Source organism: Lampetra fluviatilis, chromosome 25, assembly GCF_964198595.1.
Source record: "Lampetra fluviatilis chromosome 25, kcLamFluv1.1, whole genome shotgun sequence".
NCBI classification, from domain to species: domain Eukaryota; kingdom Metazoa; phylum Chordata; class Hyperoartia; order Petromyzontiformes; family Petromyzontidae; genus Lampetra; species Lampetra fluviatilis.
In genome coordinates, this window is record NC_136299.1 from 1,370,835 (window position 1) to 1,389,631 (window position 18,797).

Genomic DNA, 18,797 nt, shown 5'->3' on the forward strand with positions numbered 1-18,797 from the left:
CAGGCATTGGTTGAACTGCCCCTGGCCAAGGGAGGTCCTTGGCCATGCCGCCGCGTCTACTCATTCTGGCCACCTCCACCTCATCACGACCTCCTCCACCTCATCACAGCCACTATCACCTCATCACGGCCACCTCCACCTCATCACGGCCACCTCCACCTCATCAAGGCCTCCTCCACCTCATCATGGCCTCCTACACCTCATCACGACCACCTCATCACGGTCACCTCCTCATCACGACCTCCTCCACCTCATCACGGCCTCCTCCACCTCATCACGACCTCCTCCACCTCATCACGGCCACCTCTATCTCATCATGGCCTCCTCCACCTCATCATGGCCTCCTCCACCTCATTACAGTCACTTCCACCTCATCACGGCCACTTCCACCTCATCACGGCCACCTCCACCTCATCATGGCCTTCTCCACCTCATCACGGCCACCTCCACCTCATCATGGCCTTCTCCACCTCATCACGGCCACCTCCACCTCATCACGGCCACCTCCACCTCATCACGGCCACTTCCTCTTCCCCCATCCTCCAACACTCGTAATGGATTCCATCAATCCGATTCCTCTCGTCGCTCGAGGATCGCGATATCGATTTGGAGTCGTCGGAATCGATTCACGCCGCTCGCCAAGACGCGTGCCGTGTTCACTGCGCGATTCACGAAACCCGCGGAGGTTTTTGGCGAATCGCGATTCCGATCCATAATCGACTCTGTCACTTGAGTGGCCCTCCCTTCGTTCGCGCCCCGTCCTATTCGTTACCCCCCCACTCACCGCTAAATGCTGCGCTCGTTGTTGTCAACTTCCCAGCCTGGTCAACAACTCCCCGCCTGGTGAGTGAGGCGGCCATGGCGTCGTCGTCGTCGTCATGGTCGAGGCGCGGGGCGCTGTTGAGGCCGCTGGGCGCGGGGGTCGCGGCCTCGCGCGGGGCCGCGGGCGACGTGGAGGTGCCGGGCAGCGGCGTCACCCGCATCGGTCGCGGCCCTCTACTCGGGGTGAGACACTGGGACTGGGACACGGGGAGAGGGGAGAGGGACACGGGGAGAGGGGAGAGGGACACGGGGAGAGGGGAGAGGGACACGGGGAGAGGAGAGAGGGAGCAGAGGGACACGGGGAGAGGAGAGAGGGACACGGGGAGAGGGAGCAGAGGGACGCGGGGAGAGAGGGAGCAGAGGGACACGGGGAGAGGGACACGGGGAGAGGAGAGAGGGAGCAGAGGGACACGGGGAGAGGGGAGATGGAGCAGAGGGACACGGGATTGGGGTGCGCGCCTCAAGTTCCACCGCATGGGAACTGTGGCCCCTTTCTGAACCGACCCACGAATCCCACTTGGGTCGGCCTATTCACCCGCTCCTGATTACTTTGTATTGAATCAACAGCTTGTCTAAAGCGCATGAAGCTGCCCACGTGTGTTTTTTACAAGGGCCACTCGCCCACGATATTTGCGCTGCTGGATGAAGGCCACGCCGAGTTGCCACGATCCAGCGAGCACATTCATAGTTTTAAAGTTATTGTTTATCTTTCCTGTTGCGTTTTTCTATTGTTTGTTGTTGTAACGTTCTGACCTGCCCCGACTGGACATGTGTGAAAAAATATCTTTATAGCTCATCGGGTTCCTTCAGTATAAATCAATATTCTGATGAAACATCCTAACATTGAGCTAGTGTCACGGCGGCTTCATCTCCACTTCTTATCGGCGCGTTTCGTCTGTGGAAGCTGTTCCAGCGCCACTATCGACCTGTCCAGCCAACGTGCTACTCAAATTGCCTCAGATGTCCGTGTTTAACGTCTCTGACTTGCGTGTTACGCGTTGCTCTTCCTGTAGAGGGGTCATCGCAAGCACGTGAACTAAACTAATTATATTTTACCAGGTAAGGCCAAATGAGCTATGTAGCTCTTTATCAGAAGCGACCTGGCCACAAATGATCACTCAACGCACAGTGGCTAACATCACGTGGAAATGTATAGTAGACAAATACTCTAAACGCATGTGTCATACCTGTGAACCCCTTATCAGTGCCTACCTTATTATCACAGACCAATTCAAACCGTATTGGTCACCCCGTGCCCTTATAAATCTCAACATAATCAAATAAAGTCCCATTGCAAGAGAAAAACACAAACAAAAGAAAAATATTTCTTTTGCTCCTATTGAAACGGCTGTACGCCATATGTACCTGAAAACTCAATTTCCCTGTACAAGAATATGGATAAACTGTATGAGTTGACAGGTATGATGTTTTTAAATGTGGAGAGGAAAACCGGAGGACCTGGAGAAAAATCCACGTGTCAGGCCACGATTGCTGACGCCACTTTTCAGCATTTGTTCGAATTAACGTGTTTTTTTCTGTGTTTCTGATGTTCATTCTAGCACAAGGGTCGGAAATGTGTGGAGCCGCATGCGGCTCTTTAAGGGCTGCTTCGTGAAGTCATTTGCTAGGGACCACCGTCTCGTTTTCACCACACAGTGCATTGCGGCTCTTGAAATTTGCCGAATTCGATTTTTTGTTAGTTTTGTTGCTGACCCCTGTTCTGGCAGGTGATATTATACAGTGATGAGCACGTTAATCTTTGAGCACAATGCTGTGTTGCTTTTCATGATGAGGTTTCGTTTTACAAAAGCACCCCATAAACCCAAACTCGCTGTCCACCAATTCATAATTGATGTTTGTGTCGGATCGCGGAAATAAAATGTGTGTCTTATACCCTCCATCACCCGACACAGCCAATTAATAAAGTCAAGAGAACAAACGTGCCAATCATTGTATTACAGCTGCAGCACATAGGTGTGGAAGAGCAATTTACAACATGTGACAAATGTTTTGGCATGTTTGCTCATGTGACAACTTTAGTCATTGGCTGTTTTTGGTGGAGGAGGGTGTACAACGCATTTTACTTTTGCTATCTGACCCAAACATCAACCATTAAATTATTAGTCGTCAAAGCCTACTGGGTGTTAAATTCACAGTCCACTCGTGATGCCTTTGCGCAGTCTTTGGTTCAACTTTCTCTGTCTAAATTACTTCTGGAGCTACATTTTGCCAACAGAAAAAACTTCCCATCACTTTCTAAAAAGTCCACTCAATAATGACTCCAGCTTGAGCATTCACTTTCTGTTTAATCGTGATTTGCTAGAGTAACATTGCCATTGATTCTCTTCCTACTGACCTTGTTACAGATCATTTTGGTGTAGCTAGAAAGAGATAGTTTAACCGTTTAATAGGCTGGAGAGTTGCTAAGCGATTTAAAGTATGCATAGGAAAGGTTTATTTGGGTTATATCGCGTAAATATATAAATGTGTTGTTAACCCGCCACCATCCGACACAGCCCATTAGTAAGGTTTGTCACGTAAACAAAACGTGCCAATTAGTTACTAGTTCAGCCGACCGGTGTGTTTGAGAGTAAATCCACAACATTTACAATTTGAGTACGACATTTTACTGGTAATTAAATCCAGCACCGGGCGATTTTCCAGAATAGTACTTTGACGTTTTCGCTAATAATAATAGTTCTGTTTTATATTGCATGGTCATGCAAAACTGCATCTCAAAATGCTGTACAAGTCAACAGCAATAAAAATTTCCCCTCGCAAGACACAGCACACCCTAACCAAGGTCAACTCAGTTAAAGGCCGAGTAAACAAAAAGGTTTTATAAATGGAACTTAAATAGTGGAAGTGACTTAATTTTGTGAATATGGAGCGGGAGTGCTTTCCGCACCGTTAGAGCTCCGGACGTGAAGGCGGCAAGGCCCACCCACTTTCTCAGCGAGCTATAACCATGACACACAAAACTTGGGATAATTTTGAGACTGAAAGGTCCAAAACAGTGGTACATTACGAGCATCACATCGTCATACAGGGTGACCCAAATTACATGTTCACATTCGGAAAGAGCAAACCAGATGATACGCCAGGAGGTTGTAAGTTTCTTGTATTACTGTTTGATGGCAGTGGCGTAGCTAGGATATTTTGCGCCCAGGGACGAACTATAAAATTGGCGCCCCCCCCCCCCCCCCCCCCGTTTAATCACATACCAAAATGTAATTACATGACATGTAGGCTGTGTGTGGCGGGATATATACACTTTTAGGTTGAGGTGTAGATTTGTGCAGTAGTTTCAGGCTGCCGCGCCCACCGCAATAAGTTATAATGTAACGTTGTAAGCCTCATTTTGGCGCCCCTTTACCTTGGCGCCCGGGGACATATGTACCCCCCTGCCCCCCCCTAGCTACGCCTCTGTTTGATGGAACCCCTTATGTCGATCGCACAAAGTGCATACTCCTCTTACTATATTTAATCTTGCTTCGATCTTACAACTTTACAGGTCAAACTTGCACTGGAATTGTGCTATTTATGATAAATAGCTTTTCAGCTGCCACATGCCTTCAATATTTGATCAACTATATATCATCTTCCTGTCATGAAGTCTTTTGCCACATCGGAAATCAGATAATTTCCCTGTGTAAACTTCCTGTGGTGGAAGCAGGCTGACCATAGATGTATGCATTAACACAATGCGGTGTGAATAAAACAATCCTTGGAGATTGTCATGGAACCGTTTGGCTATGCCTCTGTGTGTTGTGTGTGCAGGTGACGGACAAAAGAGTGTCCAGAGAGCATGGATTGCTAGAGCTGGTCGAGGGCAAGCTGCGATTGAAGCCGGTACATGAGCTCTGTGCGCTACCAATCTCATCATCCTTTTCCGTACTAACGTTTGTCATTTTAAAATAAATCTGCCATGTAAATGCATCGCTTTGCACGATTCCTTACGTGTACAAATCGACAATTTTTTGTTCCAGTATTCTCAAACATGGTGTTGTGTGGTTTTTAGCAGGGTACATCTCATAGAGAGCTTTGATTTCTGCCGACGGGATAACAAGTACCTCATGAGCTTGGGTCCGTGATGCAGCCAAAGAAGTGCAATTCACTTTTATACGCTTGGCGGGAGACCCGATGCAGGCTAGAGAAGATTGGTTTAGTGCGGGCAAGGTTGGAGAGAAAGAGAAAAAAAATGACATTTTAGTCTAACAAACATGGGCATCACCAAATTAAATAGCCAGTGCTTATATTGTGATGCCAGGCTATTCTATTGTTGCATTTGGCAATATCTTCAGGAGTTAAATGCCAATGTCCGAGGTCTGATGACCACAAGAGGGCTGCTGGAGTAGGGAGTTTGTGTACTCCGGCTATTCCATAGGTCACACTGTAGCTTGTCTTTAATTTTCAATTCATGAACGAGATGTGTGCATCGGCTTGTTGATGTTCTGATGCGGTTGGTGGTTGTGGTTGGTGGTTGCACCGGTGTCTTCGAGGAATGTAATAGCCAGGAGGTGCGATGTTTGGAGCCACACGCGCCAAAGCACATGGCTAAAATGCCACTGTGACGATCTGACTTCGTTTTTCCACCCTCCCCTCCTTCCCCCGCAGCTGCACGTGAACCCGTGCTACCACGGTGCGCAGGGCTCTACGGCCCTGCGGCCGCTGCCCCGGGGCGAGTGGACGTGGCTGCAGCCGGGGGACCGTCTGGCGCTGCTTGCCGATGCCTTCGTGTACGAGGTCATCTACGTGCCCGAGGACGGTGGCCCCCGTGTCAAGTGTGTAGTTTTTTTTTTTTAAAGCACCAATTTTTGTTTTATTTACTTATATTTATATTGTAATTCAATAACCCAGAGTACAAAGTAGATTCGGATAAGGGGGTGGAGGCGGGGGGAAATCAAGCAGAAAACTTGGAACAAAACCTGGAGAGATGCACCCTCAAAATTAGAGACCGACTGGGGGCATCTGGGCTCACTGCCCTACTGCGGTTGGGGTAACAATCAGGAGTCGTATTTTTATGGGGGGGGTGGGGGGGGGACTGGAGGATAATGTAACTAAACAGAACCAGAAATAATATAGCATTAACAAAGTTACTGTAGTATCCAGAGTCTATCCCTTCTCCCCAGGCCCCATTTTTCCAGCTATTCATGCTGGGTTCCAGCAAGAACAGGGACCATATGACCTCGTATTCACTTTCCCCTTTAATGTGTGGCTAAGATGTTCCATTCCTGCCGGGGCGAGGAGAATTCTGTGCCAGAGTCTCCAGGGATGGGGTGGGGGGGTTCATACTTTAAGCCCGAACTGTCAAAAGTTATTTCCTGCTCAAATGAGCATTTTTTATAAGCCCCTGAACCAGTTGTGGAAGTGCCATGTTCCTGTGGCGGGTGAAAATCTATCCATAGGCCAACCATTGTTGCCTTGCCCACAATGTGGGATGGTAGGCCGAGTCAACCACTAAACAAATCTATTAAGCATTGTATCCATAACTAGTTTAATGTATTAAACTTTAAAATAATGTTCTATGTAAAAGTACCGTAGAATTCCTTGGTTATTTAATGCATTCCTTTGGCCACAAGGTATAGTCGTGTAAGCAATACACCACTTAAACCCTTACCATGCCAGTCTTCAGGCAGTCGTGGTGGTGAGATGTTTACTAACTCGCCTGGTATACAGGAGGTCACGGGTTCGATCCCGACCCTGATGCCTATATTTTTGGAGTTTGCATCTTCTCCGTGTGGTCGCGGGGATTTTTCTCCGGATTCTCCCTCCAAATTTATAAACACGTGTTTAGAATATATGGCTGCTATAAATGTCCACATGATAAACTACTTTGCTAGACTATCATATGTGGCCAGATCGCTTCTGAAAGAGAGATATATAGCTCAGTGGGCCTCACCTGGTGAAAAAAAAAATCTTAGAGTTTATGGTCCGTTGTGTTTTTCTCCTTTGATGGACAGGGAAAGTGCTCAGGCCGATGATGAAAGTCAGCATGCGGAAGAACAATTTGTGGGCAAGGAAGTGTTTCCTGAGGAAACAAAAGGAGAACGGCTCATCAATTCACCCAAGTCGGAACCTCGTACCAGCCAAGGAGAACAGCAGAGCACTAGCTCAGCCTTGGCAGTGTCACATCGTACTGGGCCTAAGAAAGAAAACGGCACATCCTGTGCTCCTGACACCAGCCAGAACCTTCCACATCCATCAGTACGTTAAAACCTGCAATGCAAAACAGTTCACGTTATTTTAAATATTGCGGTATAACCACAGTGGATACTCCTTAAGATTTAAGTATTTCGCAAACATCGTTTCTCTCGTATGAACTTCAGCATGTGCAATCTTTGCAAAACATGTCAAAGCTAGAATTAGCGTCACTTTTTGTAAACGTTTGCACGGGTTTTACAAGCATGTTGTCGAAGATTATTCACTGGGTGACTCTTCGAGAAACACCTTTTGATGAGATTCAATACATTGATCTGCATCTGTAACAATTGAATGAGCTGCATGGACCGAATGACATCTTGTTTATAACCTGTCTTGTGTATGTCCTTACAAGTGGTGCATTTGCTTGTGAAACGTAAGAATATGCAGATATTCGACAGCTAAAAAGTGGATTCAAAGGAAAAATGTGTTCGTGAGCATTCAAGCTGACATTGTATATTCTCCATGAGCAGCAGGTGGATGCAGCCAGTGGTGAGCAACCGAATATTCAGAGGGAGCGCAAGCTGCCGGCGTGGATGCTGACCGATGATGACGATGTGCAGGAGAGGACTCCCACCAAGTCCAAGGGTAACGTAACCAGACACGATTCCCACTTTCTGAAATATATTTAATTGAGAGGTATGATTCATAATTGGTCTCTTTTGGGTTATGTCGCGTAAAACTCTTGTGCCGCAAATCAAACGTGGCCAGATGTACGACTGCTTTAGTAGCAGCACCACCACCGGTGTCGTTGTTGGAGAGCAATCTCGCAACGTTTAAATGGGCATCGACATTTCGCTGGAGTTCACATCCAGCATCATCAGATTGTTATCAGGAGCTCCATTCTCGAGATATAATGATGCTGGATGTAACATCAGGCGAAACGTCGGGACCCGTTTAAACATTGTGAGATCGCTCTCCAACAACAACAACACTGGCGGTGGTGCTACTGAAGCAGTGATACATTTTACACGTTTGATTCATGTGACTGTTATTAACTGGCTGTGTTGGGTGGAGCAGGGTTTACGACACATTTGTACACAACCTAACCCAAAAGAAACTAATTTTAAATAATAATATTAATATTGGTCATTAAAGCACACATAAAATTGGGAGGTATATTTTACCTAAGTTCACGCGACGTATTAGTAGCTGCAGTAATTGTTTTCATTCGTAAAAGGTTTTACTTTTCTACGTGGGCCTCGATGTGTGCATTGTATGCATGTCGTTCGGTTGAAATGAAGCGAGGACAAAATAGACGTCATTCTGCTGCATGGAGTGGTGGCCGTGCACGGGTTTTTCACTTGTTGTAATGGAGCTGGGTTAATATGAATTCCCGTGAAGCTCTAGCTTCTTTCAGCTGTACAGTCATTTTGATTATACAGGCGTTATAAGGTGTTTCTGTGTATTGTGTAGCGGTTAGCGCACTGGACCCGGAGACCCAAGTTCGATTCCTGCTCACGGCCAACACCAGTGACGAACATCTGAACCAGTCCTGGGCCTCCTCCCCTAAGTTCGTTCAGCCTTAAATAGATAGATCGTTTATTGTCATTGTCACCAGTACAACGAAATTTAAAATGCTCACCAGTCAGGGCATCATTCATAAATTTAAATTAAATAAAACAAGAAAATAAAAATAAAATTAAATGAAAGATAATCAATTTATACTATATATAAAAACAGCCCAAGTATACCCACATACCCACATAAGGTTACATTTTGTCATTGCACATCTCTGTTTCACAGTCAATTGAAAATACTATTACTTAATAATAAATTAGCATTATTGAGTGTGGTGATCGCTGTAGGATAAAAGCTCTGTTTGAATCTGTTTGTCCTTGTTTTGACTGATCTGAATCGTCTGCCTGATGGCAACAGCTCAAACAGTGAGTGTCCAGGGTGAGAAGAGTCCTTTATAATGTTCTGTGCGTTTTTGATGCAACGTGAACTGTGTAGTTCTTCCAGTGTGGGGAGATGGCAGCCGGCGATCTTTTGGGCTGTGTTGATGACCCTCTGGAGCGCTTTCCTCTGAGCCACTGTGCAGCTGGTGTACCATACACAGATGCAGTATGTGAGAATGCTCTCGATGGAGGCTCGGTAGAAGGACACCAGCAGTTTCTGTGTGATGTTATTATTCCTGAGGATTCTCAGGAAGTAAAGTCTCTGCTGGGCCTTTTTCAGAAGCTCAGTGCTGTTGGCGCTCCAGGTCAGGCCCTCCCCAATGTGGACTCCCAGGAAGCAGAAGTCTGCCACCCTCTCCACACAGTCCCCGCTGATGATTAGTGGTGGAGTGTCCGTTTTCTTTCTCCTGTAGTCTATTATGAGCTCCTTGGTCTTTGCGGTGTTAAGGAGCAGGTTGTTGCCCCTGCAGTATGCTGTCAGCCGCTCCACCTCGTCCCTGTAGGCAGACTCATCCCCCCCAGAGATGAGCCCCACCACTGTGGTGTCATCAGCAAACTTCACAATGGTGTTGCTATGGTGGACGGCGGCACAGTCATGTGTGTAGAGGGAGTAGAGCAGGGGGCTCAGTACACAGCCCTGGGGGGAGCCGGTACTGAGGCTCAGGGCTGTGGATGTATGACGGCCCACTCTGACCCTCTGTCTGCGGCCCGAGAGGAAACTATGTATCCACATGCAGGTGGAATGTGGAATCCCCAGGTCGCCCAGTTTTTCCACCAGTTTGTGTGGGAGGATGGTGTTGAACGCAGAACTGTATTCCACGAAGAGCATCCGCACATAGCTCCCCTGCTGCTCCAGGTGTGACAGTGCAGCATGTAGTGCTGTGGCCACGGCGTCCTCCGTGGATCGGTTCGCTCTGTAGGCAAACTGGTGGGGGTCAAGGTTTCGGGGCAAGCTTCCTATGATGTGACTCCGGACCAGTTTTTCAAAGCACTTCATCACCACTGGTGTGAGTGCTACTGGCCGGTAGTCGTTGTAGCTGGAAATGTGGGTTTTTTTGGGCAGGGGGACTATGGTGGAGGACTTTAGGCAGGGTGGTACAGTGGATTGTTCCAGAGACAGGTTGAAAATCCTTGTGAAGACTCCAGCCAGCACGTCAGCACAGTCCCTCAGCACACGTCCCGGGACGCCATCAGGTCCCGCAGCCTTCCTCGGGTTGACGGCCCGCAGCGTGCGCCTCACCTCATGCTCCTCTACTGTGAGGTTTAAGCTGCTGTGGACCGTGAGGTTTGGTGATGCTGTCCCTTGTGGTGTCACCTCAAAGCGGGCAAAGAAGAGGTTCAACTCCTCTGCCAGAGCGGTGTCACCATCAGCAGCTCCGCGGTTGGCCCTGTAGTTGGTGAGGTGCTGGACTCCCTGCCACACCTGCCTGCTGTCGTTACTGTCCAGGCGTTCCTCAATCCTCCTCCTGTAGTCTGCTTTGGCCTCGCGGATGCCTCTCTTCAGGTTAGCTCGGGCTGTGCTGTAGAGAGCTTTGTCTCCGGAGTTGAAGGCGATGTTCCTCTCCTTCAGCAGTTGCTGGACCTCCCGGGTCATCCAGGGCTTCTGGTTGGGGTAAACCCGAACGCGTTTGTCCACAGTGACAGTGTCTATGCAGTTTTTAATGTAGCACAATACACTATATGTGAACACCTCCAGGTCCTGATGTTCGAAGACCCCCCAGTTGGTCCTATCAAAGCAGTCCTGCAGCTGCTGGGTGGCACCCTCAGGCCAGATGGCGACAGTTTTTGTGATGGTAGGAGCCGTTTTCTTGATGGGGGCGTATGCAGGAATCAAAAGCAGGGACAAATGGTCAGACTGGCCCAGGTGTGGTAGTGGTCTAGCCCTGTAGCCTAGTTTGATGTTGGTGTAGACCTTGTCCAGAATCTTAGTTCCCCTAGTAGCACACTTAACATGCTGGTGGAATTTAGGGAGTGCTGCCTTTAAGTCTGCATGGTTGAAATCCCCTGCTATAATCAGCACAGCGTCAGGATACTTGCTCTGCTGAATGCTAATGCTGCCATGTAAAAGTCCAATAGCTGAGTTAGCATTAGCATCCGGTGGGATGTAAACAGCAGTTATCATGACCACAGTAAACTCTCTTGGGAGGTAAATCGGCCTGCATTTAACAGTCACATATTCCAGATCTGGGGAGCAGTGGCTGTCTACAGTCACAGTGTTAGTACACCAGCTCTTATTCACGTACACACAGAGCCCCCCTCCTCTGCTCTTACCGGAGTCTACTGTTCTGTCCTGGCGCTGTGCTGTGTAGCCTGCGAGCTCAATAGCAGAGTCCGGGATGGATGAATGAAGCCAGGTTTCTGTGAAAAGCAGAATGCAGCTGTCCTTCACTACGTTGTTCGCTGTAGTCTGTAGCCTCAATTCATCCATTTTGTTCGCGATGGATCTGGCGTTCGTGAGAAATAGGCTGGGTAGCGGTGGTTTGAGTGGCTGCCTCCGTAGCCTTGCTAGCGCACCGGCCCTGCAGCCTCGCCTCTGTCTTCTCTCTCTACGCCGCCTTCGCCTCCTCCCCGCCGGGATGATAATCCACGGAGAGCCGGGCCTCCTCGCTAACTCCACTGGAATCTTGTGAAGACGGAGAAACTCGCTTGTAACACTCCGATCGTAACATAGTCCGATCTTAAAGAGATCGTGCCAGCTAAAGGTGTTACTCGCCCGACAAAATGAACACAAAACAAGACATAACGCGAACATAAACAACCATACAAGGCACCGACCGGGTAGACACTGAGCTGCTGCAACTGTGTGCGCCGCCATCTCTGGTACGATATGTAAACGTCACCACTGCAGACACAAAAGCAGCCCGGCGTGGTGCTGGCCCCCCACCACCTCGTGTGCCGTGCCGGCCTTCGTAAGTGCTCGCTAACAGCTCTTGCCCCAATAGTCTATTGAAGGCTATAAAGGGGACATTTGTTTTTGTCTTTTTCTATGCATTGTATCAGGCAATAGGAAACCACTCATATCTTGTTTCTTGAGTATTGGTGTTCTTTGATCAGAATTTTTACATTTTTATTAAATGTGTTCATACCAAATGAAGCGTTTGATTAACATGGTAATGCGATGTCACGTGTACGGGATGCCAGTGTTGCTTTTGAAGTATTGCTTTGTGGTTTGTTGGAATTCAGGGGGGAAGGGCAAAGGCAGTGCGAAACCACAAGCAGCACATGGCCAAGGAGCTGGGAAGAGGAGGGGACCGGGGAGTGATGATGAGGATGAGGTGGAAATTGGGACTCAGAAAAAAAGAAAGATAACATCAACAAAGGTAAACAAAATGAAACGTTTTAAATTGCATTTATTCTGTAGAGCGGTCGCTCCCGACCCTCCCAGACGCATGGGCGATGGGCAAGCATCACAATATCTTTGCAGACCAGCATACGGTAAAAAAAGTATATATCTTCGTACAGGTTTCCCTTGCTTTATGCGGCTTTGATTTGTGCGATTTCACGTATAAGCAGCTTAACCCACTACAACCCAAAATTTCCTATGTGCGGTTTGAATTCACTTATATGCGGCTAAGCGGTCGGACGTGGGACAACATTGTATTTGTGTGTGTACGGTGTGCGCTACTCGGCAGGCAGCCGTTTCGTGCGGCGCATTGGTTTTTGGAACTGATCTCCCGCAGAGAGCGGGGAAGCCTCTAACAGTTCCGCAGAGCCCTCAACAGCCTTTTGGACCACCAGTGTTCTGCATACCACAGGTTGAGAACTACTGCTCTTGGTTGTAGGGTGTGCTACCAGGTGACACACTGGGGATAATGCGTCTCACAATCAGAAGGTTGCATTCACTTAATTATTTTAGTGTCCATATATAATGAGTTACATTTTTGGAGAAGTCTGAATGGGCTGCAAGGAGTCTGCATGAGCTGTCTTCAAAAACGTGGAGGTTCTGCCCCTGGCTCAGAACTCTTCAACAGGATACACGCACCTGGCCTTGCACATTTAAGTGAAACCCCACTTTGATATAAATGAACACGGCAACATAAAATCTCAATGAATGTGTGACTGCATACTTTTCTCATGTCCCTCAAAATTATGAAAGACGTGCATTACTACTGCACCGCTGTTATATTTGTAAGGGTCGAGTCAGGGCACGCTTAGGTTTGGTGGGGATATGGGACTACATCCACAATTTGTGAAGAAAGGTGGCCATAACTGAGCCACGAAGTAGGCGGGCGATTGTAAGGGACCGGAACGGGGAATATTTGGTGGTAAAAGGAGAGGGGCTTCGAGGAACTTCTGGAAGGTTCCAGAAAGTTTTGGCGAGAGGGAAGGTAAATAAGGGCGAGTGCCGGGGTGGGTGTCGGGTGCTGGAAGAGAAGGCTTCCTGTGGGTGAACCTGTGTTGTGGCGTGAGGAACGTCATCCCCAGCGCAGGATTTTCCCATGTAGGGGGCTCTGTCGTACTCATTAGACAACTGCACATTAACTGTGCGATGTAAATGTGAACTGCAGGTCAAGGAACAAGAGGAAGATCGGAAAAGCTCTTTTGGAAATGAGCCTGGGAGTTGTGATGATCTGAATGAATTACCTGCAGAAAGTGACTTGGCCAGTGTGAATTCATCAGGAGACCCAAGGCAGAAGGAAGAGGCAGTCCCCCCAGCACGGGAAGATCAACTTGGTGAGTAGTGGACGTTCCCCCTGCATCGACACGTTGTGTAAAAGCCTCTGTCGTGCTCCCAACAGTAAACACGGAACGTGGTGAGAAATGTTTTTAGGAACGGTGTCACAGTTTCTGGGGAACGATGTTGTGTCCATATTTTTGTATCTCTTGTCTGGCATCTCAATCAAATTGATTTCACAGGTATGATTCCTAATTAAACAATCAAGTATGATTTTAGTAACTAAAATAGTCAACTATTGATACACATTTTTGTACTTGTAAAGTTTGCTATGTTTAAATTGTGGAAAGCGTGTAATATTTATGTTTGGAACGATCCACATTTTTGTAAAATGGGCGTTCAGTGTAGTTCTTTGGCCTGTGTTGTTCATGTCGTTGAGTTCTATTTGGTAGGACTCTTAAGAGTGTTCAAACTCACAAGGTGAAATTACAATTTCAAATATTATGTTGAGGGTTGGGGTCGATAAAATAGGCATCCACTTTCCTGGAAATCTGAAGCGAAGGTTGTATGGGTAGACAGTTGTCCCCCATAGCAATACTGCTTTTCCAAAACTGGTTTAGAGCCACCAGCAGTGTTGAGCACCATCCACATCCATTGTAAGGGTGATAACGTTGACCTCAATATGAGTTCTCAATATGTTCTGATATGTGTGGATGAAGGGGTAAAAATAAAATATCACCATTTAAAACAACCATACGAGAGCAGCTTTTCTTAACACCTTATGAAGCTGGTAATAACCTCCAGTGAAACATCGTATGTAAAATTGTCAAATTTGCTGGTTGTGCTGAAAAGCCAAAATAATTGGCACATTTGTCCACGTGACAACTTGATTTGATTGGCTCTGTTGGCTCGTGGAGGGTTATAGTTACAAAGTTGACACGATACCTACATGATCTAACCCAAAACGATCTAATTATAAATCGTAAAACATATCCATATTGTGCGTTTTATGTATGTCATGGTGTTTTTCAGATGTTCCACAAACGTCATCTGGCCAGTCTGTAAGCTCGCAGCGCTCATTGCAGCAGCAGCCTGTGCATCCTGGGGGATCTCAGAGACGTAGTCCCTCACCCGGGGACTCTGGCCGTGGGGAAGGAACCCCTCCCCAGAAGATGCAGCGCACGCCTTGCCTATACGCAGAGAGGTGCTACAGGTGGGTCTCGTTGGAATTTAAGAAATGTATTACACATCTAGGAACACTGCCATAGCGTCATGGTTAGCACACTGGACTTCAGAGGTCTCCAATCCAGAGGTCTCCAGTTTGGTCCCGTGGTGTGGCAGTTGTAACAATGGTGCAGCTTTATTGCATACCCCCACCTCTGTTCACCCAGCAGTATAAACGGGTGCATGCACTGGTAGGTCACACTTGATGAGGTATCAAGAAACAATACAAATGAGAAAATAAGACTGCACAGAAATGTTCCCTTGAAACGAATTGTGGTGCCGAATTGTGCCATTTATCGAATTGCCGACGAGTGAATTGATACACGTCCGGTGTTCACTCTGACAAAGAACTTACAGTTTGAGATGTAAGGCCGTGTGAAATGTGAGGAAGGGGAAGTGGTCTCAAAAGTGAAGTTAGCGACAAGTTTATTCAAAACCCTTGCAAGTTGTCATAGCCAAGAATGCCGTCATGTCTTTTGAATAAATAGCTTTGTTAGTAAGCCTCCAGTTTTAGATATTAGGAGGCACAGGAAGATTGTCTGTGAGCAATGTCAAGATATTGACATTGGGCGTCATGGTGGCTAGGAGATGTTAACTACCTCGCCTGGTATGCAGGAGGTCGTGGGTTCGATCCCGACCCTGACGCCTGCTGCTGTAGATTTGGAGTTTGCATGTTCTCGCCGTGGTCGTGTGGATTTATCTCCGGGTCCTCCAGTTCTTCCCTCCACATTTAGAAACGTGCGTTTAGAGTATTTAGCTGCTCGAGATTTCCACGTGATAAGCCACTTCGTTGAGCTATCATTTGTGACCAGGTCGCTTCTGAAAAGAGCTACGTAGCTCAGCGGGCATTTCGTGGTAAAATAATTTTTTTTTAGATTATATGCCAAATATAGGATTTGAATGTTAGTTTTCTACATTGTTGACCGTCTTAGTTTAATTCCGCGCGGTGCCCAGATAATCCCCAACACTGACATTGTTTTGCTGCTGACAGGAAGAACCCATTGCATTTCCAAGAATGCAGCCATCCCGGGGATCTTGATTACGTGGTGGATGATGAAGTGGCAGAAACTGACAAGCCCGACTGTCCATATGGCACTTCCTGCTACAGGTGACTCATGGACACACGATCACAAGCATTCATGTCGGTGACTTCGGCATAATGAACCCAAGATGACTCGAAGTGTCTTTGTGAGTGTTTCCTTGAGATGGCAAAATTTAATTTTCGTATAATAATATAAGTAGTTAGTGTTATATCAATTTACAATTACTGTTGCATTTTACGGGGCCTGATTCTACAGAGCAGTTATTGCATTTGAAGAGTTTAGCTGTCGAGAGTTGGAAGCCTGTCGAAATTAAATGATAATCAATTACTTTGAGGGAGATTTAAACTGAATGTAGTGTTTTTGTTGAGCCGTGGCCGTTGTGGTGTGAACGCCATTCTAAATCCGTTTAGCGCCGCTTTGTATTTCTAATATTTGAGCATGGCTTCGATCAGTTTGCCTGGTTGTGATGGAGGAGACTAACATGAATATTTTTCCATTGTAGACAGAACCCGCAACACAGGATGGCATTCAACCACACGAATCCCCCAGGTACCCCTTGCTATTCTTATAGAATCATGGCTGACATAATTTTTTTCTGTGCTCTAATTGATTGACCTCAATGCATTATTGTAATGGCCCAGGTGTTCTATAAACAGCTCTTGTCAATAATTATTATTTGGTTCTTTCGGTTAAGTCACGTCTAAAGATAAAATAATAAATTAAATTAAATAATAGAATACGACGTTTCGATTGCAACACAAGCAATCATCATCAGGTATAATGAAATAGCGACATAAAATCTAACCAGAAAACTTGTCAATAAACCTAACCACACGGGCACCAAATATTAACCACCCGGGTATTCCAGAGTCTTGGCCAACCACATGTGGTGGTAGTGTTGCATGTGCTGGTGCGTCGTGTTGAACATCGTCTTTGTGGGGAGTGATTGTGCGGCGGTTAGTGCACTGCGCAATGAACCTGGCAGCCCGAGTTCGATTCCTGCTCATGGCCACCAACACCAGTGACGATTATCTGGACCGGTCCTGGGTCTCCCCTCGGTCGACTCGCCCTCAAATGAGTACCTGGTGCGGTGTGTAAACATCGCCACTGGGGAGACGAAGGCGGCTAGGCGTGGTGTTGGCCACCCACCCTCCTCGTGCTCTGTGCTGGCCTTCATAGGTGCTCGCTAACAACACTTGCCCCAACAGTCTGCTAAGGCTATACGGCGGGGGGGATCTTTGTCTTTGTTTAACATAGGATTCATCATGAAGGTGATTGAAGCTTCCAATTGTGGCAGCTTGTAAAGTCCATGTACAAATGTGTGACCACCTTAGCCCATTGGTGCAAAATTTTTGCAATACCTTATTTTAGGGGTCCCCACTTCACCGATATATTCTGTAAAATTTGATGACTCTACGGTTGCCATTGTCTGTAAATAAGCATTGCCAAACTATCATCTTGTCATCGTACATTGTATTCTAAAACGCTGTCCCACGTGCAGTTGCAGGGACCGGGCGATCACAAAGGAGAACTACCAAGAGAGGTAAATGTTGTAGAGTTGTTTGTGGGCACAGTTCAACGCAGTTTATGAATATAGTTAAATGCTATCCACGCAAATACAGCTCTCAAATACTGTATAACCATAGCAGGTAACATTTATGACGTTGATTAGTATTGGGTGAAGTACGTGTAATTTTGGCGCAAGTTTTTTTATGGGGTGTGACGTCACTTAGCATCTTGTCCTTGCAAACCTCAAGCAGCATTATCCTTCATCCAGAAGTGTAATAAAAAGCGCCGGATTTATTATAAAGAATTATGATTTAATCTGTCAACCACCGCTGGATTCCATCGCTGGGATCACGTGTACCACGGCCCACCACGAGAGCCAGCGTGAGTTCCCTCATGGACTGCGTGGACCTCGTTCATCAGGGTGACGTCTGAGCCATCACCCGAGACTTGAATCAGAACTCATGCCCATGGTGTGGTGCGCGCTGTTGCGTTGTAGTCGGCTCTCCCTCGCTGTTGATGCCCACTGGCCTATGGGAGCCTCGTCTGCCTTTGGCACAGTTAAGATGGCCCTGTTGTCAAAGCCATTGGCTATTGAAAACCCATCTGCCTCGAGTAGTTGTACTGCACTAGGAGGTATGTTCCCCTATACTTACTGCTGCCCATTAGTCCTTTGGTTTCAAATGACTTCTGCTCATGATGTAGTCCAGTACCCGGACTAAGATGGGTGGGTTGAGTTTAGGGAGTCCAACCGGCATAGTTGCCTGTCGGACCGCTTGCTAAACATCCCCACGTGTGACTTGCAGCGAACGATGAAGACAACGGCGATGACGGCGAAGACTCCGACCTGGAAGACAGCTTCATTGACGATGACGATTATTCAGAGGGTGAGGAGGGCTCGGAGTGGGATCCAGAGCTCTCGGACGGAGAGGAGGACATTAAAACGCTCAAAAAGGAGGCCAAGCAATTCATTCGCAAGAAAAAAGCGTAGCGACTTTTTTTTATTTTATATGAATTGTGTTTCCTCAGATACACAAAGTGGTATAGATTGTTTGTATTGTTAATTAAAATGTTTTAAATATCTTTTAATAAATTTGCTAATTTGATTGGAAGTGCTTTACAATAATTACACATTCAAGCGATTAACAGAATTTAGCGGTGTGTATTTTTAAAGCCACACTTGTATGCTTTTTCTATGGAACATTTGTATGCTTATGTTGCTGAATGTGCCAGAAAGTTTTCACTGTCGGTGCTAATCGGACTCTAAACCATGACTTGGGGGTGTGTTAATGACAGCAGAGTTATATTCATATTCATCTTCTTGGTTCTTTCGGTAAAGTCACGTAGAAGGGAAGTAATAAAATAATAAAAATAAAACATAATAAAACAATTCTCACGACGTTTCGGCCACAACGCAAGCAGCCGTCCTCAGGCGAAGAATGAGAACATTATCAAGCTAGGAGCTTATATAGGTGTTGCGAGGAG

General features: G+C 46.9%; 1 protein-coding gene across 1 annotated transcript; it reads left to right on the plus strand.

The window, feature by feature from the left end:
* Positions 1-614: 614 nt before the first annotated feature.
* On the plus strand, positions 615-18,754 carry APLF (aprataxin and PNKP like factor). The gene is made up of 12 exons (XM_078867994.1): positions 615-1,005; positions 4,603-4,674; positions 5,440-5,606; positions 6,786-7,029; positions 7,497-7,611; positions 12,108-12,244; positions 13,433-13,598; positions 14,572-14,752; positions 15,755-15,871; positions 16,309-16,355; positions 17,308-17,349; positions 18,119-18,754. The coding sequence occupies exons 1-12, from the start codon at positions 859-861 to the stop codon at positions 18,301-18,303; spliced, it is 1,620 nt and encodes a 539-aa protein (XP_078724120.1). The 5' UTR covers positions 615-858; the 3' UTR covers positions 18,304-18,754.
* Positions 18,755-18,797: the final 43 nt, after the last annotated feature.